The sequence below is a fragment of the Gossypium arboreum genome, chromosome 7 (assembly GCF_025698485.1).
Source record: "Gossypium arboreum isolate Shixiya-1 chromosome 7, ASM2569848v2, whole genome shotgun sequence".
Taxonomy (NCBI): domain Eukaryota; kingdom Viridiplantae; phylum Streptophyta; class Magnoliopsida; order Malvales; family Malvaceae; genus Gossypium; species Gossypium arboreum.
Window position 1 is genome coordinate 52,551,804 of NC_069076.1, and position 25,385 is coordinate 52,577,188.

The 25,385-nt window shown below is 36.0% G+C and overlaps 1 protein-coding gene across 1 annotated transcript; it reads left to right on the top strand.

The window, feature by feature from the left end:
• Positions 1-20,868: 20,868 nt before the first annotated feature.
• LOC108457710 (indole-3-glycerol phosphate synthase, chloroplastic-like) lies at positions 20,869-25,110 on the top strand. Its single transcript, XM_017756796.2, has 10 exons — positions 20,869-21,162; positions 21,238-21,480; positions 21,590-21,766; positions 22,454-22,528; positions 22,624-22,668; positions 22,772-22,936; positions 23,231-23,309; positions 24,254-24,336; positions 24,451-24,519; positions 24,799-25,110. Exons 1-10 carry the CDS (start codon positions 21,013-21,015, stop codon positions 24,880-24,882), a joined length of 1,170 nt encoding a protein of 389 aa, XP_017612285.1. The 5' UTR covers positions 20,869-21,012; the 3' UTR covers positions 24,883-25,110.
• Positions 25,111-25,385: the final 275 nt, after the last annotated feature.

Below are 25,385 nucleotides of genomic sequence, written 5' to 3' on the forward strand. Positions count from 1 at the left end.
AATTACGAACTCAGTAGACTCAACAAGTAGAGTCTTACTGGATGCTAAAGTCTCACATACATATGAATGAGTAGAGCCAGGGTCCATCAATGCAATCACATCAGTATTAAAGAGAGTGAAAGTACCAGTGATAACATCAGGAGAGGATGCCTCCTCTCGTACGCGGATGGCATAAGCTCTGGAAGGAGCACGAGTCTCAGATCGAACAGTCGTATCAGAAGTCCCTCTCTGACTACCACCCCTACCTCCTGTAATTCTCGGTGGTCTACCTCTAGTCGTTGTACCACTAGGTCTCACACCTTACATCTTATTTTTCTCGTCAAGTTCCGTGCAATCTCAAATGAAATGATCCTTCGAACCGCACCTATAACAGGCTCTGTTAGTAGACTTACCCCAATATTCACCCATGTGTCGTCTTCCACATTGTGGACATTCAGGTTTTTCTTGGCGATTGTTACCCACACTAGCAACCGAAGTATCTCGAGAGTCCGTTGATGGTCGCTCTCTAATAGAAATTCCTGCAATCGTCTTTGATTTATTAGTATCGTCCCTGAACTTCTTTACAGCCGAGAATGAAGTTTTACCCGTCGATCTTTTACGAAAGTCTCTAGCTTCAAATTCAGCTTTCTTTTTCTCCTTTCCAAGTTCTTCAGCCTTGCAAGCTCGTTCAACTAGTGTTACAAATTCTTTTATCTCTAAAATACCCACTAGTAGCTTTAAATCTTCATTCAATCCTTCTTCAAATCTTTTACACATGGCAATTTCATCAGCTACACACTCCCGAGCATATCAACTGAGTCTTACAAACTCACGTTCGTATTCGGATACTGTCAAACGGCCTTATTTAAGCTCCAAAAATTTTTTACGCTTTTGATCGATGAACCGTTGACTAATATACTTTTTTCGAAACTCCGTCTGAAAGAAATCCCAAGTAACTTCTTCCTTCGGGACAATAGTAATCAAGGTTCTCCACCAATAGTAGGCCGAGTCTCGTAACAAAGATATGGCACACTTTAAACACTCATCAGGTGTGCAAGACAGCTCATCAAAAACCCAGATGGTGTTATCAAACCAAAACTCGGCCCTTTCAGCATCATCAGTAGCTGTGGCTCGGAATTCCTCGGCCCCGCGCTTCCTAATCAAATCCACAGGAGGTTTACTCGGCCTCACAGGATCAGTAATTGGTGGTATTATAGGCACCTGAGGCGGATTATTTAAATTCAGGAATGGTTGAGCAGTCGGGTTAGTTCGGGCATATTGTGCGACCCACTCGTTCATCATGGTAAAGAAGGCTTATTTTGCCCCATCATCTTGATTATTCGCGAATGATTGAGGTTCAACAGGCGGTGTCCCTTGCGTAGGAGCAGCCACTACACTTTCAACGTCATCCGCTAAGGTTCACTCTAAATTGGGTTCCATTTACTAATCAAAACAATAATTCCAACCGTCAGAAGTCATCATACTATCAAATACTAACATTAAGGCATGTATAGCTAGACTCATACGCGCTATGGTAGTCCTAAAATCGACTAAACCGTAACTCTGATACCAATAAAATGTAACACCCCTAACCCATTTCCATCGCTGGAATGGGTTACGAGATATTACCGAAGCAAATACTTATTCGTAAAATTTCCATGCATTTACTTCTATCATCTTCATTGCGTTAAGTTCATCTTTAATAATGCATAATTCATTATACTCCCATATACGATCCTTATTCATACATAGCCGGAACACATAGTTAATCATTATCAAGTTCAATCAAAACTATTACATAAGTTTACATCATATAACAACCATACCATACGATTGCATGTTATGTTCAGACATAACCAGACTACCCATTATGCTATCTCAATTTAGATACTAAGATCATATACAATAGCCACGTTGCAATTAATCACTTATATAACTGTGTCATAATCAAACCACCCAAAAACACATAGTCAAGATTTCTTAGCATTATCAACCCTCAAGCATATGTATAATTTTTATAGATATATATATTTATCATTCATTAATAGCATTAAACATTATAGCCAAGACAAATTATACCATGATTAAATATAACCAAATTCAAACTTAGTATTTAAGCCATATTCGCATGGCTAGAAGTATACATATCAAAGTTCAAACAAATACATATTAGCCTATACATGCCAAAATGTTCACTTAGACCAACTAAGAAGAGGGTACCAAATGTTGCAAGTGGTGTGATGACTTGACGATGGTCCCGAGCACACAAAATGGATCAAGGAATCTAAATAAGAGACAAGTAAACACACCAAATGAGTATTCAACTCAAGAAGTCATAAGCAATATAATACATTCCATTGATAAAAGATCATAAGAAAAATAATGTAAGATCTATTACTCCATCCATACCGAACTATGCCATAATTACTTAGATTATTGGTTCAATCTTAAGCCAAGTCCTTCTACCCAATCAAATATCAAAATAACCCAATTGATCTAGATCCATTTCCTCAAAGCATGAAACAATGATGCACTAGATAAATTCATACATATACATTTCATGTCTCAAATTCGATATTTTAGTTAATAGTTCTATCACTTTATTCTTTTCCTGCACATATTATATTATCAACCAAATTCGCACACATAGTGCTAATTAAGCTCGCACACATAGTGCCATACTAAATCACACACATAGTGCCTGAAATTTTCACTCATGCATCGACATTCAAATCTGCACACATAGTGCCATTTAATTCCGCACACATAGTGCCAATGTTAACTCATTATAATAAGGCAATTTACTTAATTCAAATAGCATATAAAATCTGTACACAAAGTGACATTTAATTCCGCCCACATAGTGCCAATGTTAACTCATTATAATATCGCAACTTACATAATTCAAATAGCATATACGGTCACATTAATAATATATATGTCGCTTCAAAGGAACACCTAACAAAATGTATTCTTTCATGATTCACTAGTATTATTTATGCACAAACTAATCAACCTTACAAAATGCTTAAGGACTTACCTTGTGCTGGGTAAAACGGTTCCAACTCGGCTACTCGATGTTTTTTGCTTTGCCCTTGCTTGATTCCCCTCCTTTAAGTTCTTGAGCTTAATCAACACCTTAGGATGGTCGAATGTCTTAGAAAATTTCCTCCTTCTTTCCCTAGCTTACGGCATTTGCAAGAGGAAGAAGATGAATACTTTCTCTCCCTTTCCTATTTTATTCATCTTTTTCCTATTAATTCCTTTCTTTAATTTATTTTAACCATTAACTAATATAATATAAAAAAATTACAATAAAATTCAGCTTAGTGGAAGAAGCATCATTGCTTGGCCGGCCACTACTTGAATTTTGGGCAATTTGACATGCAAACCCAAGCTTTCTCTCCTTGTTGTTATTTGATCCTGACAATTTACCTATCATCTTTTCTAAGTTTCTCAACTAAGTCTTTTCAAAAAAATTCACATTCCTAAGACTAAATTAAAACATTAAATTTTCATACACACACTATCACACATTAAATATATGCAATAAAAATTAAAGTAAATTTTTATGACTCGATTTTGTGGTCTCGAAACCACATTCCGACTAGGGTCAAATTAGGACTGTCACATCTAGCTTCGTTTTTCACCCAAAATTTTACCAATGTCCTGCACCAAAACTTACATCCAAATACCAACCAATCCAAGCATTATATTCAATATGAATTCAAGCATTTGATTCAAGCAAATTTTAACATCTAAATATGCTATAACATAACATACACATATGTTTATAATCTTACCTTGGTTTAACCTAGGCATTAACATCAGTTGACCACATACACTTAACATAACACATGTGTGTTTATCATAATAACTTACTTTATAATATCAAAATAAATCATTACTAGTCATTCCAATGGCTAGGTTACAAACATCATTTTCAAGCCACTAATGACCAAGTATCCTATACATGTCATTATATCAAAATGATTTTTACTATATATACCCAAAATAAGCTAGTGGATAGTGTGATTATGCTCCAACTGATCCCCAACCTTCGCGAGCTTCCAAGAACTATAAAACAAGGAAAATAAAACTAAATAATCATTACATGCTTAGTAAGTTCGTATAACATGAATTAAAACTTACCAATTTACATTTATTAACATTAAGCATTCAATAACGTGCTTTTTCATCAATTTGGAACTATACACATACACTCAATCAAACAAGTTAGTTACACTAATATTCACATAAACATTAACCATAGATGAGCTCATCATACTATATTCTTTCAAGACATCATTCATTTCGTCTCATAATTCTCATATCATGTCAAGTATTTTATCCATTGAATTATTGAAATTTCGATGGATATTTAAATAGTACACTCAAGGTATACAATTTAACAACCTACCCATTCATATTCAGGAATATTGATTAGGGCACTAAATTAGAAATCACACTCTCGAGCCTCATAACATATAACAAAATTACCAGTCCAGGCTAAATCCTTTTTGAAATATATGCTCAGAAGAGCTTAATTAGGATTATCAGTCCAGACTAAATCCTAATTGTAACATATGCTCGAGAAGGATTATACCAAGATTACCAATCCAAGCTAAATCTTGTCAGCAACAATGCAAGACCTCATTTAGTAAGGAAATTTAGTTTATCCATCAAAATCCAATATTCAAACGAAATTTAACCCTTTTCAAAAAATCTCAAGCATGCAATCATTACTTATGTTGTAACATTCAAATTAGCTCACATAAATATAAAACAAATTCCATACAACACAACAGTCAATCATCACATTTGCAAGATCAATTAAGTTACACGAACTTACGTCGACACTTGTTCGTGTATATAAATCTACTAATTCGAAACTTTCTCTTTTCTTCGATCTAACTTTGAATTTGTGTTATCCGGATCTATATAAATGAATTTATTCATCAATTTATCACATTTCACATTCAATTGGACTCAATTTGCATCCTAAGAAAAATTACCATTTTGCCCCCAGCTTTTCCATAAATTCCAATTTCATCCCTAGGCTTAGAAAAATGAAATTTATGAAATTTACTCCCTATTCCAAGCATAACCAAAATTTCACTATAAAATTTACAGGACATACACTCTATAAAATTTAAAATTTTTCTTCAACTTTCACAACTTTACATTTTAGTCCCTAAATCATGTTTTCATCAAAATTCACTTTGTAAAAAGTTGTTTATCTATCAACAACCTTTCATTTCCTGCTATAAATTTCAAATTTTCAGCATATTCATCCATGACCTAATTTTCATACTTTGATAACTTTTCAAATCGATCCCCCAAATAGATAGATTAAGCTATCCCGGTTTTAAAAAATTAAAATTACTAAAAACGAGACAATAAAACTTACCCAATTAAGCCAAGAAAGCTTCTTCTCTCTCTTCTAGGGTTTTCATGTATTTTGGGGATGAAGATGACATAAAATAAAATGATATTTCTTTTATCATCTTTTAATTAATTAAATTAATTCAATTTTCAATTTAGTCTTTGCCCTTTTCTAAATTTTCATGGACGAGTCAACAAAAATATCTACATACTTTTCTTTAATGGTCTAATTACCATATAAGGACCTCAAGTTTTGATTCCATAGTTATTTCATCCTTCTAGCTACTAGAATTTAACTTTTACATTTTATGCAATTTGGTCCTTCGTATAATTAAACACATAATCGATAAAATTTTCTTATCAGAATTTTCACATTACATTTCTAACATAATACGGACCATGTAATAAAATTAAAAAAAATTTTATTTTCAGCTCGGATTTATGGTCACGAAACCACTGTTCCGATTTCACTGAAAATTAGGCTGTTACATATTACATCTGGAGCAGAAGCTTCCTCTCTTGCTCAGTTGGCATATGTACGTGTAAGTGCCCTAACTTCTGACTAAGCAGCTGATCTCTCATACCCTAACGAGTAGTCCCTGTAGCACTACTTTGACCCGAACATCTGCCTTTCTGGGAAGTAATTATTTGCTTTTCTTTTTGTTCACCTTCTTCTTTTAACAATTGAGGACAATCTCGAATGAAATGATCGGTAGCCCCACATTTGTAACAAGCTCCTAACTTACTTCTACATTCACCAGCATGTGATTTCCCACAATATTAACATCTAGGCCTGGGAGCATTCTACACACTACTAACACTAACTGCAGGTTTAGTAGTTTCCCCAAATTCTTGTGAAGTTACTCTGTTCTTGTTCGATCATTCCGGCATTGAGGTGGATCGACCTAAATCGTCTCTAAACTTTTTAGCTAGAAATCTGATAGAATCCTATTCTTGTTTTTCTCCCTTTTTCTGAAAGTTTCCTTTTTTTTCCTTTCTTTGTCATTTCCTTTTCCTCAACTTACTGTCATATTTGTTCTTTTCTTGTTCGATCCTTCTTCAACTTTTTTCCTGCGCATCGTGTTCGACGAGTTTTCGGTAAGTACATTGTGGCCACTTTAGTTATATTTTGATTAAGTGAATAATGAAATGTTTTATTTTTACTCTCGGTTAGGTACCCCTCGAAGGTTTTAATCGGGTTTCCTGTATGTGACAGCTGGTTATCATTTCAGTCGCAGTTCTAGAGTGTTTGGGGATTGTTTAAGCATCGAATCGTAATAGGTGTGTACTTCGATTGCACAAAAAACGAGTTTTAGCGAAAGTCAAAAAGCATTCTCTCAACGCCATAAGGGCATATGATCGCTCGTATGGTAGGCGATGTGTCAGTACACGAGCGTGTAGTCAACGAACCAGGCCGTGCACACGTGACACGAGTGTGATGGACATAGTGTATGAAGGCTGGTAGGCCATGTACGAGACATGGGCTCGATTAAATGGTTTGTATGGGCCACACGGGCATGTGGAAATTTAGTCCAGACCGTGTGATCCATCCGGCCAAGGCCAATTTGGGTCGTGTATGCCACAGGGGTGTATGGGGCCACACGGGCAGGCCACATAGGCGTGTGAGCCCATTTGTCTGAAATATACTGTAAGGTTGCACGGGTCACACAAGACGACTATGATCTGTCATAAGGTCGATAAGCATTACTTAGACCCCAATTCTGAGATATGATACTGTGATACATGTATATGTATATGTTCTAATCTAATTACAAGTATATGATTATTAATCTGCACTATAGCATGCTATTCTTATGTAATGCATTGCATTGGGGTGGGTTTGATGAAGTGAATGAAGAATTGAAGGGCTTCATAAGCCCGTTATCTGGTAACTAAGCTGCATATTTATGTTATGTGTCGCATGACGGTACACTATGATGTGTAGGGTTGGATAGGTTGATTTTATCCCCATATTTGATGTGTAGAGATGGGTGGGTCAATTTTATCCCCACATGGTGTGTTGGGTTGGACGGAGTTGGTGTGCAGGGTTGGTAGGCATGTTTCTGATATTCTGATCTATTATGCAGGTTATATCTGTAATGGGCTAAAGCCCTAAGTCTGGATCTGATTCTATTTCTGGATGGGCCAAAGTCCCCACTGATTCTGTAAACGGCCCAGGCCCAGATTATGATTATATTCTGCTATTTGATTATACATGCTGAACTGTAGGGATGTACACATTGAGTTTGCGAAAACTCACCATTTGTTTGTTTACCTGTTCAGGTAATCCTCAATAGTAGGTGGATTGGCGCAGTGGGGGACTCGAAGGTGACCACGACCACACATGTTTTTGTTTATGAACTTTTGACTATAACTTATTCATTATTTCTGGGAATTTTGATGTAATTTTGGACTTGGACTTTTGGTTTTAATCTGGGTTTTTGAACTGTGATTTTGGAATACTAATTGCAACGCCAAAGCATGTTTTTTTAAAACTTAACTATGGTTTTCATAAGTAAAATGGTAACAAGAAGTATTTGGATATTAAAGCTTCCACGAGTTAAAAAATGTTTTCAAGCCAATTAATAAATTTATGGTTTCTTTCGAACTGAATAGCAGATAATATTTGGAACGATTTTTATGTGTCGAAAGGTTTGCCAAAACACTCTCATGTGACATTGCCGGATTCGACCATAATGTCTAGGCCGAGTTTGGGGTGTTACATTTAGTGGTATCAGAGTCAGGTTGCAAAACTCGATTGTAGATTGGGTTTTAAATTTGGTTTTTACGAAATGATTTGCAAAATGACCAGGAATATTTTTGATAAACCGTGGTGCACCGAGTCTCCGGCAGCGATCCTGTAAGTTTTTGAAACTCTATTTAGAATTGTCTGAAAACATGTCTAGAATATACTGTTTGGATTTGTTTGAAAATACTGATGTATGCTATGAAACTACGATAGGTAGAATACTTTATTGAAACACTCTAAGTAGTGTAAACCAAAAACCGTAGTAAACTGTGACTTACGATAACAGACTCTAAATACTCTGATAACTTTACTGCATAAAATATCTGTTAAGAAATATCGAAACTATAAATTGATTTGCATAAAATTTTTATTACAAATTAATTCGATATTACGATGAGCACACATGGTACTCGTGGATGGGGTACTAGAGGCCGTGGTAGGGGCAGTAGAAGGGCTCGAGCTAAGCCTTTCGTATCTGACACGATTCTGAATCTGGACATTAGTGAGACGCTGGTGTCCTCTATTATTGAGACTGGATCTGGGACTGGGTCTCATGATCGTGTGGATGGGGACAACACATTGTCCCAAGCCATGTTACGAATTCTGGAGAGGGTCGCTGGACCCAACACTAGTTTTGGAGGCCATGGGTTAGTTACGGAACGACTCAGGTCCAATGGGCCTGAGGTATTTAGGGGCATCGCTAGAGTTGCTCCTAATGTGGCTAAGTGCTGGATGGACGCCACAGAACGCATTATGGACGATCTGGAATTTTCTGCTGAGCAGAAGCTCAATGGGGCTGTTTCACTGCTTTGCGATGAAGCGTATCAGTGGTGGTTGATGGTTAAAGAGGGCACTCAGCCCGACCGGTTGACATAGGATCTGTTTAAGACGGCTTTCCAGAGCACGTATGTGGGAGCCAGCTATATCGATGCTAGGAGGCGTGAGTTCCTAAATCTTACTCAGGGAGATCGTTTAGTGGCTGAGTATGAGGCTAAGTTCCTAAGGCTGAGCCGTTATGCAAGCGGCATGGTGACGATCGAGTATGAGCACTGTGTCTATTTTGAGGATGGCCTTAGGGATAACTTGAGGGTGCTAATAGCTTCACAGAGGGAGCATGAGTTTGCTGTATTAGTCGAGAAGGCCAAGATTGCTGAGGAAGTAAAGTGCGTTGAACGCCAAAATTGTGATAGAGGGAAGGCTAAAAGGGATGCAGAGCCTTCAAATTCTAGGATGACGCCTAAGAAAAAGGCCAGGTCTGATAGGCCCGTGAGAGTTCGGCCTACCGTTGCACCTGCTAGGGTGACAATTTGTCAGCTCTGTAATAGACGCCATCCGGGCGAGTGTTGGAGGTCTACTGGAGCCTGTATTAGATGTGGGTCTACTGAGCACCATGTTAAGAATTGTCCATTAAGGACTAATTAGATGCAAGCTCCGACTACGGAGACTGCACAACTACCGAGGGTAGTTCAGCAGCCACCTAGGGGCTGAGGTCAAGCTAGGGGTGGTAACGGCATGGGCCAATGACAGAGAGCACCAAGCAGAGGTGCTGTATCGACTGAGGTGAGACAGCCTGCATTGGTTTATGCTGTACATCGTCGTGAGGACCAAGATACTCCGAACGTCATCACGGGTACGTTCTTAAATTTTAATGTACCTTACTTTGCATTGATAGATATAGGCTCTACACATTCTTACATAGCTAGTGCAGTGTCTAAGACCTTGGGGTTACCATTTGAGAGCAGTTCTAGTGAAATAATAGTGGTGAGTCCATTGGGGTAGTCTGTTGGAGTTAATAAACTATTTAGAGACGTACCATTAGAGGTTTAAGGGATTGTGTTTCTGGCTGATCTGATGGAGCTTCCATTTGGGGAGTTTGACCTAATTTTGGGTATGGACTGGTTAGTCAAACACCGAATGAGTCTGGATTGTACTGTAAAAAGGATTGTTTTGAGAATCGAGAAGGATATTAAGGTAGCCGTGATTGGGGAACGACAAAATTATCTGACTAATGTGATATCCACATTAGTGGCAGAGAAGTTAGTAAGAAAGGGGTGTGAGGTATATTTGGCTTATATCAGTGTTGTTGATTCTGGAGACTCTTCGGTTAAAGACATTCGAACAGTGAGGGACTTTCCAGATGTTTTCCCAGAGGAACTACCGGGATTACCTTCGAATCGTGAGGTAGAATTTAGAATTGAGTTGTTTCTAGGTATAGCTCCGGTGTCTATCGCCCCTTATCGAATGGCACCAAAGGAGCAGACTGAACTTAAGGCTCAGATTCAAGAGTTGTTGGATCGTGGGTTCATTCGGCCTAGTATGTCTCCATGGAGAGCACCTGTTCTGTTCATAAAGAAGAAGGATGGTACAATGAGGATGTGTATCGATTGTTGTTAGTTGAACAAGTTGACGATCAAGAATAAGTACCCACTTTCGAGGATAGATGACTTGTTCGATCAGTTCAGAGGGGCTTTAGTGTTTTCTAAGATCGATCTACGATCAGGGTATCATCAGTTGAGAGTAAAGGAGGCTAATGTGCATAAGACGACATTTAGGACTCGTTATGGACATTACGAGTTCCTAGTTATGCCCTTTGGGTTGACTAATGCACCAGTGGCATTCATAGACTTGATGAATTGTGTGTTTCAGCCCTACTTGGATCAGTTCGTGGTGGTTTTCTTCGATGACATTCTGGTGTAATCTAAGACAGAGGATCAGCAAGATGAGTATTTAAAAGTGGTTCTACAAATTCTTCGTGAGAAACAGTTGTATGTGAAGTTCAGCAAGTGTGAGTTCTGGCTTCGAGAAGTGACATTTCTAGGTTATGTAGTTTCTTCTGAGGGGATTTGTGTGGATCATCGTAAGATTAAGGTTGTGTTGAGTTGGAAACAGCCAAAGAATGTGTCAGAAATCCACATTTTTCTAGGGCTAGAAGGATATTATCATCGCTTCGTAGAGGGGTTCTCTTTGATTACTGCACCGATGACTAAGTTACTACGTAAAGGAGTTCCTTTTGTATGGAATGATGCACAGCAGGAGAGCTTTGAGAAGCTCAAGACCGTGTTAACTCAGGCACCTGTTCTGATCCAGCTTGAACCCGATAAAGATTTTGTAGTATATAGTGATGCGTCGTATGTGGGTCTGGGTTGTGTCCTAAAGCAAGACAGTAAGGTTGTTGCGTATACGTCTCGTCAACTCAAGACTCATGAGGCTAATTATCCAACGCATGATTTGGAGCTAGCAGCAGTAGTCTTTGCTCTTAAGATCTGAAGGTACTATTTGTACGGTGAGAAGTGTACCATCTACACTGATCACAAGAGCTTCAAGTATCTCCTCACCCAAAAGGAGTTAAACTTTAGGCAGCGTCGATGGGTAGAACTGCTTAAGGATTATGACTGTAGTATTGAGTACCATCCTGGTAATGCCAATGTGGTGGCTGATGCGTTAAGTCGTTGGTCTATGATCGATCTAAGAGCGATGTTCACTCGACTAAGTCTTTTTGATGATGGGAGTCTGTTGGCGGAACTTCAGGTTAGACCGACATGGATTGATCAGATCAGAGATAAACAGAAGGAGGATAAGTCTCTGGAGTTGCGTTTTCGTCAATTAGAGGATAGTGTTACGACTGATTTTAGAATTAACAATGATGGGGTATTGTGTTTTCGAGAACAAATCTATATACCAAAGGATGAAGATTTGAGACAGTTGATTCTGAGGGAGGCGCATAGTGGTCCATATGCTATGCATCCCGATGGGAACAAGATGTACCGAGATCTTTGGGAGTTGTACTGGTGGCCAAGCTTGAAACGTGAGGTTACCAACTTTGTTACTCACTGTTTGACTTGTCAGCAGGTTAAGGTTGAGCATCAATTACCTTCGGGTTTGCTGCAGCTGGTTAAGATACCGATGTGGAAATGATAACGAGTAACGATGGACTTCGTTAGTGGGTTACCCCTAACACCCACTAAGAAGGATTCTGTTTGGATCATCGTGGACCGATTGACTAAGACTACGCATTTTATCCCTATGAAGACAGACTTCTCCCTACAGAAGTTAGCCAAACTCCACATTTCAGATATTGTGAGGCTACATGGGGTACCTGTCATGATCATTTCTAATAGGGATCCTCGTTTTACGTCTCGATTCTGGCAGAAGCTTCATGAGGCTTTGGGATCAAGATTAGACTTTAGTACTGCTTTCCATCCGTAGACAGATGGTCAGTCAGAGAGGGTGATTCAGATATTGGAGGATATGTTAAGGAGTTGTGTGATTGACTTCCGAGGTAGTTGGGAGGAGTACTTGCCTCTAGCTGAGTTCGCTTACAACAATAGCTATCAGTCTAGTATACAGATGGCACCTTATGAGGCGCTGTACGGTCGTAAGTGTCGCACTCTCTTATGCTGGACTGAGTTGGGTGAGTGACGTGTTCTAGGTTCGAAGTTGATATCGGAGACTGAGGATAAAGTTTGCTTGATTCGAGATTATTTGAAAGCGGCTTCTAATAGACAGAAGTCGTATGCTAATTTGAAGAGGAAAGACATCAAGTATTCTGTGGGGGATATGGTTTTTCTTAAGGTCTCGCCATGGAAGAAAATTCTGAGGTTCGGTCGCAAGGGTAAGCTGAGCCCTCAGTTTATTGGGTCATACCGGATTCTGAAGCGAGTGGGGCGAGTTGCATACCAGTTGGAGCTACCTCCAGAGTTAGATTGCATACATGGTGTGTTCCACATCTCGATGTTGAGACGTTATCGCTCTGATCCCAAGCCTATTATGCCTGTGGAGGAGATTGAGGTTAAACCAGATCTAACATTCGAAGAGGAGCTGGTTCAGATCCTAGATCGTGACGTTAAGGTACTATGTAGGAAATCTAACCTGCTAGTAAAGGTGCTGTAGTTGAATCATAGCACTGAGGAGGCCACTTGGGAGTCGGAGGATTCAATGCATCAGCAATATCCTCACCTTTGCTGATCAAGTAAAATTTTGAGGACGAAATTCTCTTTAAGGGGGTAGAGTTGTAACGCCCCAAAATCTCATATATTTATTTTTGTTTGTCTGTGACATAAATCTGTATTTGCTTCAGTAGTTAAGGGTGTGTGTGAGAGGTTCCAAGTTAAAGCCTTGCATTTTGTAAATTATGGTATTTTTATGGATAAGGCCTTACTCTGGTTCAGTAGACTTAAGTTTAAATGTAAGTGAGATTATATCAGAATGGGCCTACTGGTCTGGTGGTTAAGTGGAGTGTTAATATGTTATAGGCCTGGAGTTCGAGTCTCTACGTGGGTAGGGGAGTTTATATTTTTGCTCGGTTCTGCAAAGGAATTTTAGTGATTTTTAAATACTGAAGAAGTTGAGCTTGAGTAGGTAGTGGGTAGTTGGGGGAAAATCTGATAGAATCCTATTCTTGTTTTTCTCCTTTTTCTTGAAAGTTTTCTTTTTTTTCCTTTCTCTGTTGTTTCCTCTTCCTCAACTTGCTGTCGTCTTTGTTCTTTTCTTGTTCGATCCTTCTTCAACTTTTTCCTACGCATACTGTTCGACAAGTTTTCGGTAAGTACGTTATGGTCGTTTTAGTTATATTTTGATTAAGAAAATAATGAAAGGTTTCATTTTTAAGTGAATAATGAAAGGTTTATTTTTACTCTCGGTTAGGTACTATTCGAAGGTTTTAATCAGGTTTCCTGTGTGTGATTGCTGGTTATCATTTTCGTCAGGTTCTAGAGTGCTCAAGGATCGTTTAAACATTGAATCGTAATAGGTGTGTACTCTGATTGCACAGAAAATGAGTTTCGACAAAAGCAGAAAAGCGTTCTGTCGATGCTAGTTTTAATCAGGTTTCCTGTGTATGACTGATGGTTATCGTTTTCGTCGCGGTTCTAGAGTGCTCCGGGATCGTTTAAACATCAAATCGTAATAGGTGTATACTCTGATTGCATAGAAAATGAGTTTCAGCAAAAGACGGGTGACAGTACACGGGCGTGTGGTCGACAAACCAGGCCGAGTGAAGGGTGGTAGGCCGTGTGAAGGCTGGTAGGCCGTGCGTGAGACATGGGCTCGGCCAATTCGGTCGTGTGGGCAACATAGGCATGTGGCCCCACACGGGTGAACCACACGAGCCTGTGGAAATTTGGGCCAGGCTGTGTGATCCACACGGCCAAGGCCAATTTGGGCCGTGTAGGCCACAAGGGCGTGTGGGGCCACACGAGCAGGCCATATTAGCGTGTGAGCCCATTTGTCTGAAATATACTATAAGGTTGCATGGGTCACCCAAGACGACTGTGATCTATCATAGGGTCGGTAAGCATTACTTAGACCCCTATTCTGAGATATGATACTGTGATGCATGTATATGTATATGTTCTGATATGACTACGAGTATATGATTGTTAATCTGCACTATAGCATGGCATTCTTGTATGATGCATTGCATTGGGGTGGGTTTGATGAAGTGAAGGAAGAACTGAAGGGCTTTATAAGCCCGTTATCTGGCAGCTAAGCTGCGTATTTATGTTATGTGCCGCATTACGGTACACTATGGTGTGTAGGGTTGGATGGGTTGATATTATCCCCATATTTGTTGTGTAAGGATGGGTGGGTCAATTTTATCCCTACATGGTGTGTTGGGTTAGACGGAGTTGGTGTGCAGGGTTGGTGGGCATGTTTCTGATATTCTGATCTGTTATGCATGTTATATCTGTGATGGGCTAAAGCCCTAAGTCTGGATCTAATTCTGTTTCTGGATGGGCCAAAGTCCCTAACGATTCTGTGAAGGGCTCAGGCCCGGATTATGATTGTATTCTGCTATTTGATTGCATGCTGAACTGTGGGGATGTACACACTGAGTTTGCGAAAACTCACCCTTTGTTTGTTTACCAGTTCAGGTAATCCCAACGGTAGGCAGATTGGCACAGTGGACGACTTGACGGTGACCACGACCACACATGTTCTGGTTTATGAACTTTTAACTATAGCTTATTCATTATTTCTGGGAATTTTGATGTAATTTTGGACTTGGACTTTTGGTTTTAATCTGGGTTTTTGAACTGTGATTTTGGAATACTAATTGCAACGCTAAAGCATGTTTTTTTTAAAACTTAACTATGGTTTTCGTAAGTAAAATGGTAACAAGAAGTATTTGGATGTTAAAGCTTCCGCGAGTTAAGAAATATTTTCAAGCCAATTAATAAATTTATGGTTTCTTTCGAACTGAGTAGCAGATAATATTTGGAACAATTTTTATGTGTCGAAAGGTTTGCCAAAACACTCTCATATGGTATTGCCGGATTCGGCCATAACATCTAGGCTGGATTTGGATTTTACATAACATCTTTACAATCTATAAGAAAAACAAGGATTAGATCGGACCATACACATCACACTATCACAAATTTATATAGCAGGTATTTCTAGACACTTCACACATCATATTCATTTCAAGAATCGATAAAACAAAGCTCTGATACCAATAAATGTAACACCCTTAGCCCTGAATTCATCTTCAAAATAGGGTTACAAAGTATTACTGGAGTTTTCAGAATAATTACAGACAATTGATACCAATTACTATTCATTTCATGACATTATCCATAACGTCATTAGAATAGACCCTCAAGGCCCAAAATGAAAGTTAGAATCGGGTTGAAATTAAATTAGTATCGTAGGATTTTTTAGTGAAATTTAAATTTTTTTCTCATAAACAGAGGTCACACGCTCGTGTGGATAGGCCGTGTGGCTCACACAACCAAGTGACACAGGTCACACAGCCGTGTCCCTAACTCGTGTAACTCTCTGACTTGTAAAACATGAAGATGCAGTTTTAACATGCCCAACACACACACCCATATCTCTGCCCGTGTGCACAATCCTGAGTATTTTGTTTCTCGAATTTAAGGCGCAGAGGATACACGGTCGGACTACAAACCCATATGCTAGGCCTAGGCGGTGTGTCACACACGGTCAAGACACACGCCCATGTGTCTACCATTGTGGACGAAATTAGGCCATTTTAAGGCCATTTTTCTCACCCATTCCAAAATCAACCTGCATACACATTTCCTTATACCAATATATCTCAACCAAGCAACCAAATTTAAGTCAAATATCAAGTTTTAAACGTAATAAGTCATTACAGTACTCATTTGCAAAAACTTACCATGTAATTCCATTTATTGACTATTATTAGATACTATTAAATACATGCACTTAAACTAACATATATGTATAAGAGCCATTTATAACTATCTTACAAGTTTACTTCTTTTTCATTTACTTCCTTTTCATTCAATTCTATACATGCCATATAAACCATAAGTTGTATTACAAAATCTACCGGTGAAATCTAGATAGTGTGGCCTGATGTGTTGATCCGATCCACCGAACTCTTGTTAATCTATAATGAACATTTAACACACAAAAGTAAGCTTATGAAAGCTTAATAAGTTTATAGGTTTTCAAATAAATCTTACCGAACAAGAAATAACAAAACATTAGAGCATTTCATTAATATTCCCTGCCAATCACAATCTCAAATGATGAATTTACTTGATTAAGCTCAATATCACAACTAAATGAATTCTATCACTTTAGTTCGTATAACACTTGCCAATTCTTGTCAAATTAGAGAACGTCTTACGAATTTAAGTACATCATTTGCTTAATGCCATAGCCCAACTATGGTCTTACACATATATTACCATGACCTTGCCACATTCTTACACATATCACAATGCCATTGGCCTGCTATGGTATTACACTTCATTACGATGCCATAGCCCAGCTATAGTTTTACACGTACACACATGTACTTCCATGGTCTAACCATGGTCTTTCATTGACAATGCCATAATCCAGTTATGGTCTTTTCGCTGAAATGCCATAGCCTAGCTATGGTCTTACATTCCACACTTTGTCATGGTCTTATCCATCAATTTGTCACTAATCACAGAACGATAGTACTCAGTCCTGCGTTCTATTTAATTTGAACTTTTGTTTCGATTTTCATTTTATCACAATAATCATGATTCCATAACAAAGATACGAAATAATACATTATATAATCTCTAATTTTAACAATCAATCATAAAATTCAACCATATGAACTTATCTAGTGTAGTTTGCAAAAGTTGTAGAAAATTCATGGACTAATTAACTATTTTCTCTTTTCCACGACTTTCTTTGAGCTCTTGGTCTATAACATAAAATTTTCCATTCATTAGCATCTAATTCACCTCACAATTTATGCCCTTAAATTTTCAAAATTACACTTTTACCCCAAATTTTACAATTTTTACAATTTAATCCCTGATCAATTAACTCATCAAGTGAGTTTATTTTTCTCAATTAACACTTTACCTAATCATTTTAGACTATTACAAAGCCTTTGGCATTTAAAATTTTAGCACCAAACCCTAATTCTTAACTTTTCACAATTAAGTCCTAAAAATCAATTTCTATTAAAATCACTTAATAAAATCATCATATAATGAAATTAAAGCTTCAAATACATGATAATTCATCATAAACCTCCAGTACTCATTCATGGTAACTTTCAAAATCACCCATAGAATCAAAAACTAATGAATTCAATAGTTAGACCTAATTGTAAAAGTCACAAAAACATAAAAATTACAAAGAAAAAGCAAGAATTGAACTCACATGATGTAAAAATATGAAAAACCAGCTTAGAAGACCTGCTACAGCCTTTTTAGATGAACAAATGAGAAAGAAATGTCTACAAATTCAATTTAATTCAACTTTAACATTTAATTTTATTTATTTTCCAATTTTGCCCTTGTTCACACTAGCTTTGTTATTTTCTTCTTCCCACATGCTGTCCAACCACTACCCATGTGCCAAATTATCTATTTGGTCCTCCCTTAATTATCACTTATGCTACTTAATCACTTTAACAAATTTTGCACCTTTTACAATTTAGTTCTTTTTAATTAATTAACTATCAAAACATTAAAATTTCCTAACGAAACTTTAATACTAAGTCAATAAAACTCCATAAATATTTCTAAAAATATTTATGGCTCGGTTTATGAATATGAGGTCTCGATAACTCGTTTTTGACCCAATTTTTCTAATAAATTCTTTTATATCACAAAATTCACTAATTCAAAAATACTTCTAATGTCATACTTGACTTATAAATGTTAATTTATTTAAATTTTTAAACTCACTCGTCGGATTAAGTGATCTCGAATCACTATTTTCGGCACCACTGAAAATTAGGCTGTTACATGATTGGTGACTAATCAATGCCAAGAATGGCATCCAATAAAACGCCTAAGACTGCAGCAATATGAGGCATCTGCCTATGTCCACCGCAAAAGGATTTGTCATCCGACAAAGTTCGCGATAAAACATAGCTAGCATTGCGGACCCCAACTGTACGAACGGATGTTATGCAAATCAGATAATAGGGGCAAGTACATCAAGTACACCCCCTATAATGTGCATAATGTAAGCTTGAACGGCGTGCATCACCTCCCATTCACTGGTAGTACTCGGTATATGCTTGAAATTGGCCTTTAGCCATGAAAACCTCAAACCGGTAAATTTTCCCTCATTAGGCAAGCGTCCAAGTAAGTTATAGCAAAGGGCGGCCGACCTAGATATCTAATTTACGCCTGTGACCTCATTCCCGTCGATGGGGAGCCCGAGCTGCAGTGCAACATCTTGTAGAGTGATGGTGCACTCTCCACACGACAAATGAAATGTGTGGGTCTCCGGACGCCATCGCTCTATCAAAGCAGATATTAAGTCATATAGCAGATTAAAGGTCCGGATCAATGCCACTGATCCAGATCTAGCTAACTCCAAGTATGGCATTAGACGTTCATCTGGCGGATAGCCTATACTATTAACACGACCCTTCAATGCGCGGTACGAGCCTTGACATTATTAAATTAGCAAAATAGTTAATATAATCTAATTTAATTTCGTAAATGACGTGAGTGACAAATAACAATTTTATTATCATCTCATTAATAGTACTTGATATACGATCATCATTATTAATCAAAGAACCTATTTGTTGCAAATCTACAATTAAAAAAAGGAATTCATTTAATTTGTTGCAAAAAGCACAATAAATAATTTGGAATTTGAGTAACAAAAAAAAACACAGGAAAAACACAATAAAAATATCTCATAAATTATCATATTTTACCTACATAAAAAAATTATGTTAGTTTATAATAATATAATTAAAATAAACATAAAATATCTAAACATAAAAACATACGAATCGACAAAAAATAAAATAGAAACATACATGTTTAGTTTCTTTCAAACAACCTATAAAATTATATAAAAACAAATTTAATCAACATTTCAATAAATCAAAAAAAATTATCAAATAAATCAAAAATAAATAAAATTACATTATAACAAATCACAATACACATTAAACTAAACAAAAAATTTATAACCTAATCATAAATTACTAACAAAATAACTTTAAAATAATTTAAAAAACACAAAAATTACATTTATAACAGGTCACATTAAACACTAAACTAAACACAAACAATTTATAACCTAATAATAAATTACTAACAAAATAACTTCAAAATAATTTAAAAATTAAATTAATAAAAATCACAATAAACACTAAACTAAATACAAATAATTTATAACCTAATCGAAATTACTAATAAAATAACTTTCAAATAATTAAAAAAAACAAAAATTTTACATTCATAAAAATCACAATAAACATTAAATTAAATACAAACAATTTATAACCTAACCATAAATTACTATCAAAATGTCTTTCAAATAATTTTAAAAATACAAAAAAATAATTACATTCATGAAAAATCACAAAACACTAAACTAAACACAAAAATTTATAACCTAATCATAAATTACTAATGTAATAACTATAAAATAATTAAAATAAAAATTTACATTCATAAAAATCACAAAACACTAAACTAAACACAAATAATTTATAACCTAATCATAAATTATTAACAAAATAACTATAATTTTTTAAAAAAATTTACATTAATATTAATTCATAAAACACTAAACTAAATACAAACAATTTATAACCTAATCATAAATTATTAACAAAATAACTTTCAAATAATTAAAAAATAACATTTATAAAAAAATCACAAAACACCAAACTAAACACAAACAATTTATAATAATTAATAATAAAAGCAATATAAAATAATTAATCCCTTTAAATTAAAAAATATTAATTACTAAAATAATACATACTTTTTTTTGTTTTTCGTTCTTTCTTTCTTCCCCTTCCTCACTTATCTTTCCCTCTTTTTTTTTCTCATTGCGAGACCCTTCTTGTGACCATGTTTATAAGGTCTCTCATTCTCTCTTTTTTTTTTCAGGGACTAAATACTGAAAAGTTATAGTGTCAAAAGTCTGACGAAGAAGACGAATGATTAAAACCAATGTCGCCTATCAAGGAGGTATGACTTTTGTCGCTAGTTCAAGTGACGTCATTTTAAACGGGCCGGTCATGGGTCTAAGTTTGACCCATATTTTAACCGTATATCTATTATATAAAAGTAATTTTATCTATATAAATAGAATCGCTAAATAAAATAATATTTTTTAAAAAAATTATTTAGAAAATATGTGCGAGAAAGGCACCACTCCCACATACCGTTTTGTTACTTAATTAAACTGACAAACCATTTTGATATTAAGCCCAAAAGTATCTTCCATAAAAAAAAAACACATTCAGATAAAACGACGAAATTAATAATAATAAAAGGAAAGAAAAATCTTTATTAAAAAAAAGAAACAAAAATCTTGGAGAAATTACCATTTATACATACCAAATATATCTTTCATGTTCCCCACTTCGACCGTAAAAAGTGTATAAAATCAAAGTGCAGGAGCTAGGGTTTCCATCAATTGCAAAAATGGAGGGATTAGTTTCAATGAAAACAGCTCCTGGAATTTCCTTCCACTCTATTCCTTCCCCTAATCAGCGACCTAATTTCTTCCTCAGACGCTCCTCAATGGACCTTCAGCATCGGCGATTCCATTTTCCCTCCATTCGAGCTCAACAGGTTATTAATAATAATCATTTTACTTACACACATTGAATCTAATACTCTTCTTTCTAAAATAAAATTTGTGTGTAGTCGGGGACGATATTTCCGGGAAAAGAAGATGAGGAAGATTCTTTGAAGCTAAGGGAATGGGAAGTTGGAATGTTGCAAAACGAAGTCGCAGCGAGTCAAGGGATTAGAATACGGCGGCGTCCACCGTCGGGTCCGCCTTTGCATTACGTGGGTCCCTTCGAATTCCGTTTACAGAATGAGGGAAACACTCCTCGTAACATGCTTGAAGAAATAGTTTGGCACAAAGATGTGGAAGTTTCCCAAGTAAATTTTTTTAATTTTATATTTTACAATTTTAATCAGGTCAAGGTATTCGTCCTTGCCTTTTTTTTTTTAACTGTATGGTGATATAATGATTTTTTGGGTTTGGCAGATGAAAGAGAAGAAGCCTTTGCTTTCATTGAAGAAGGTTATCGAGAATGCACCTCCAACTAGAGATTTCGTCGGGTCTCTTAAAGCTGCCCATTTGCGGACTGGATTGCCTGGTTTAATTGCTGAAGTTAAGAAGGCTTCGCCTAGCAGAGGAATTCTCAGAGAGAATTTTGACCCAGTTAAGTACCTTTCTTTATTTCTAGTCCATACTTTTTGGAAGAAAATTATCCTAATTTAATAATATACTTATTTTATAAATAAATATATCTAATGGTACATTTATCAATCATCTAACCGCGTTTATGATACTTACTATTTGATACGAAAATTTGACTGGATTTGTCATAAAATTGAGGTTCTTCCCCCAACGAGATTAGAGGACTCATAAAATGTCCTGCTGATGAAAACCCGCTAGTGAGGTTTGATGGTTGGAATTTATAAACACCATCTGGTATATTTATGATGTTATTAATGAATTAATCAAATATTTTTCAGTAAACATTTGTCAGCTTTCTATCTCCTGCATGGTTTATAAGATAATACAAGTATAGATGCTCTATAAGATTAAGGTTGTCTTCTTGGAATTATGGTTGGGAGGAAATTTTGATATTTTAGAGTATGTTTTAATCCGGGTAAAACCTTAGAGAAAGAGTGAACTAACCTTCCATATATTTTTTTATATAAGATTAAAGTTGTCTTCTTGGAATTATGGTTGGGAGGAAGTTTTGATATTTTAGAGTATGTTTCAATCCAGGTAAAACCTTGGAGAAAGAGTGAACTAACCTTCTATATCTATTTTTATTGTATCATTCTATTTCTTTTTATTACTGAGTAATTTGTGATATGTTTATGTTTCTTGTGATAGGCTGAGATTGCTAGAGCATATGAGAAGGGTGGAGCCGCTTGTCTGAGTGTTTTGACTGATGAAAAGTATTTTAAGGTAAACATTGCCATTTTTATTTTTGTTTTTGAAGATTTTGTATCCAGTTGCTTAGTCTATTTATTAATTCTCTGACTTGCTACTCGTCAATCAAGGGAAGCTTTGAAAATTTGGAGGCAATACGTAATGCTGGAGTAAAGGTTTGTTGGATACGTCATTTGTTATTTGATCTGTAATCTTGATTTTTTTCTTTTATATACACTTGGTTAATCAGTATACATCTTGCCATCATAACGAATGCAGTGTCCTCTATTGTGCAAAGAATTTGTAATAGATGCATGGCAGATATATTATGCTCGAATTAAAGGAGCAGATGCTATACTTCTAATTGCTGCTGTTTTGCCCGATCTTGACATCAGATACATGATTAAAATCTGCAAGATGCTTGGTTTGGCGGCTCTTGTAGAGGTTAGACAGAGCTTTCTTTGTTATTATTATGGTTTCATCAGTTTTGAATTGTTCAGGTTATTTTTGGATTCATGAAACTTATTTCTTTTGGGAGCTAATTTTCATAATTATCGAGCATTTTGAGGCCGTTCTTTTCCCTTCAATTGGAAATGCTTTTTATGCTTTTACAAGTTGTATGATGCTATGATTTGAACTTATGGCATCATAACCAGATTCTAACATTTGGTTTTATTAACGGTTCATATACAACTTTTTCTTTCCAATATATGCTCTTTTTTTATTGTTTTCCTTTAGGTGCATGATGAGAGGGAAATGGACCGTGTTCTTGGTATAGAGGGGATTGAACTTATTGGTATCAATAATCGTAACCTTGGTAAGGTTTTTCAAGTTTTTGCAATTGCTAATTGAGTTGCTTCATTCTGATCATAGTTTAAACTTGTTTCTTTGATGTTGCCAACTTGTATGACTTGTTTGAGAAGGCATAAAAGTGTGGATCGGATCCGAATCACAGGTGTTCACAATTGGTATTTTGAAAACTGGTTTTCTGGGGACAATGCTAGCCAGAGCAGAAGGGGGAAAATGAATTCAAAATAATTTAAAGATTAGTTCATAACTCTATATACATATGCATATGATCACATCACTTAGAATATTTACATGGATATTATTTCCAATTGTTAAAATAAATGTGTGATAGAATGAATAGAGTTGCAGGTTTTTAACCCTTGCACCCACCAAATCTAGAAGGTGAAAAAGTAAATTCCAATAGAGTAGTTCTTGCTAACATCTTTGAAAAATTTTAAACTTGACCTGCCTTTGGATAATTCAAAAATAAGGCTATGATAATATGACCTAATTGTGGTTGTAGGATGTGAATTCATTAACCCCTGAATGATTTTTACTTTATAACAATACTAAGATGATATAACCTGTGTTATTGTACGAAGCATAAGGTTAACTTTTCGACATGTTAAATTTAATGTGTTTAAAATCTTTATATCTTTCAAGAAAGTTTAAATCTAATGTGTTTAAATTCTTGATTGCCTTTAGCTTTTCAGTTTTTGGTTTTCTCCCTACGTTTCTGCATTTTGTGTATATAACATGTTAATGCTTTAAGTATTAGGATTCAACAATTTTCATGTAAATCAACTTCTGAGATAGCGCAAAGTGTATCAATTACTATATTGTTAACAATTGAAGCATCCATTGATCCCATAACAACAGTAACAAACAGAGTCTATCAGAAAATAACATCTCTGCCATATCGACTGCAATCACAAATTGCTAGGCATTAAAATTCATCCCTTTTTTTCCCAGAAACATTTGAGGTAGATATCAGTAACACAAAGAAGCTTCTTGAAGGAGAGCGTGGCCAGATGATTCGCAAGAAAGATATAATTGTAAGTGAGGCTTCAGAACATTCATTTATCTATGTATTGAAAGATAAAGTTAGTGCATGTCCGTGCAAACATGTCATAAGCTGTTCAAATAATTTTATTAATTTTAACCATCAGGTTGTAGGAGAATCAGGGCTTTTTACTCCTGATGATGTTGCTTATGTCCAAGAAGCGGGTGTTAAAGCAGTAAGTTATGCAAGTTCTTAGCATATTGCATTCTTCGTTTGATATTTATCTTTTTTCCCTTCTGCTGCATATAGCTATGTTATAGAAGTGAAAGTATTTACATACAGAAAAATACTGACCAGTGCCAAGTGGCAATGGTTTAAGTTATATTTAAAGAAAGGTTTTTTTTTTTTTCCTTGAATTCAATAAAATGATCAAGTTTGTGACCTATGTGCTGCAAATTAGGTGAGAAATTTGAAGTTAAATTGTTATTGAAATCCATGAAATGCAATCTGGCAGGTTTTGGTTGGGGAGTCGATAGTGAAGCAAAGCGACCCTGGAAAAGGAATAAGTGGACTTTTTGGTAAAGACATTTCGTTATGAGTTCACACAGGGAAAAGTGGACTCTGGATGTGTGCTTCCGAGACTTCATTTACAATTACTACAGTGCAGTTAATCGATCAGAATCTTTCAGCATGTTGAATCCATATTTCCAAGTGGAGCATCTTTACATAATCTTTGTACCTTGATTGTATAAATTATAATACTAATAGAATAAATTGCGGATGTGCATTTCTGTTCTCGTGTTTTTTAATCATTTACTTTTCCGTATCCTTCCCTATTATTATTTCTACTCTATTGTTTTTATGCTTGCTAAATTAGTCATAACTAAAGACGCTAGTGGAGGGTCTGAATTCTAGAAAGTTCAAATCCTCTTTCTTAACCTAATGGTTCAATGTATTATTAATTTCTTTTATGTATATTGTTTTTGTCGAGTACTGTAGGTGACGTATAATTTAGTGTCACTATAGATACGTTTATGCCTACTAACTTTAGCATTAGTTTAAGAATCATTTTTTCTAGAAACGGGTTAAAGTTACGTCAAT

Coding starts and splice junctions, on each gene's coding strand:
- LOC108457710 (XM_017756796.2), top strand. CDS start 21,013: ATGGAGGGATTAGTTTCAATGAAAACAGCTCCTGGAATTTCCTTCCAC. Junction 22,937..23,230: donor GTTTGGCGGCTCTTGTAGAG/GTTAGACAGAGC, acceptor GTTTTCCTTTAG/GTGCATGATGAGAGGGAAAT. Junction 24,337..24,450: donor TTCGCAAGAAAGATATAATT/GTAAGTGAGGCT, acceptor TTTAACCATCAG/GTTGTAGGAGAATCAGGGCT.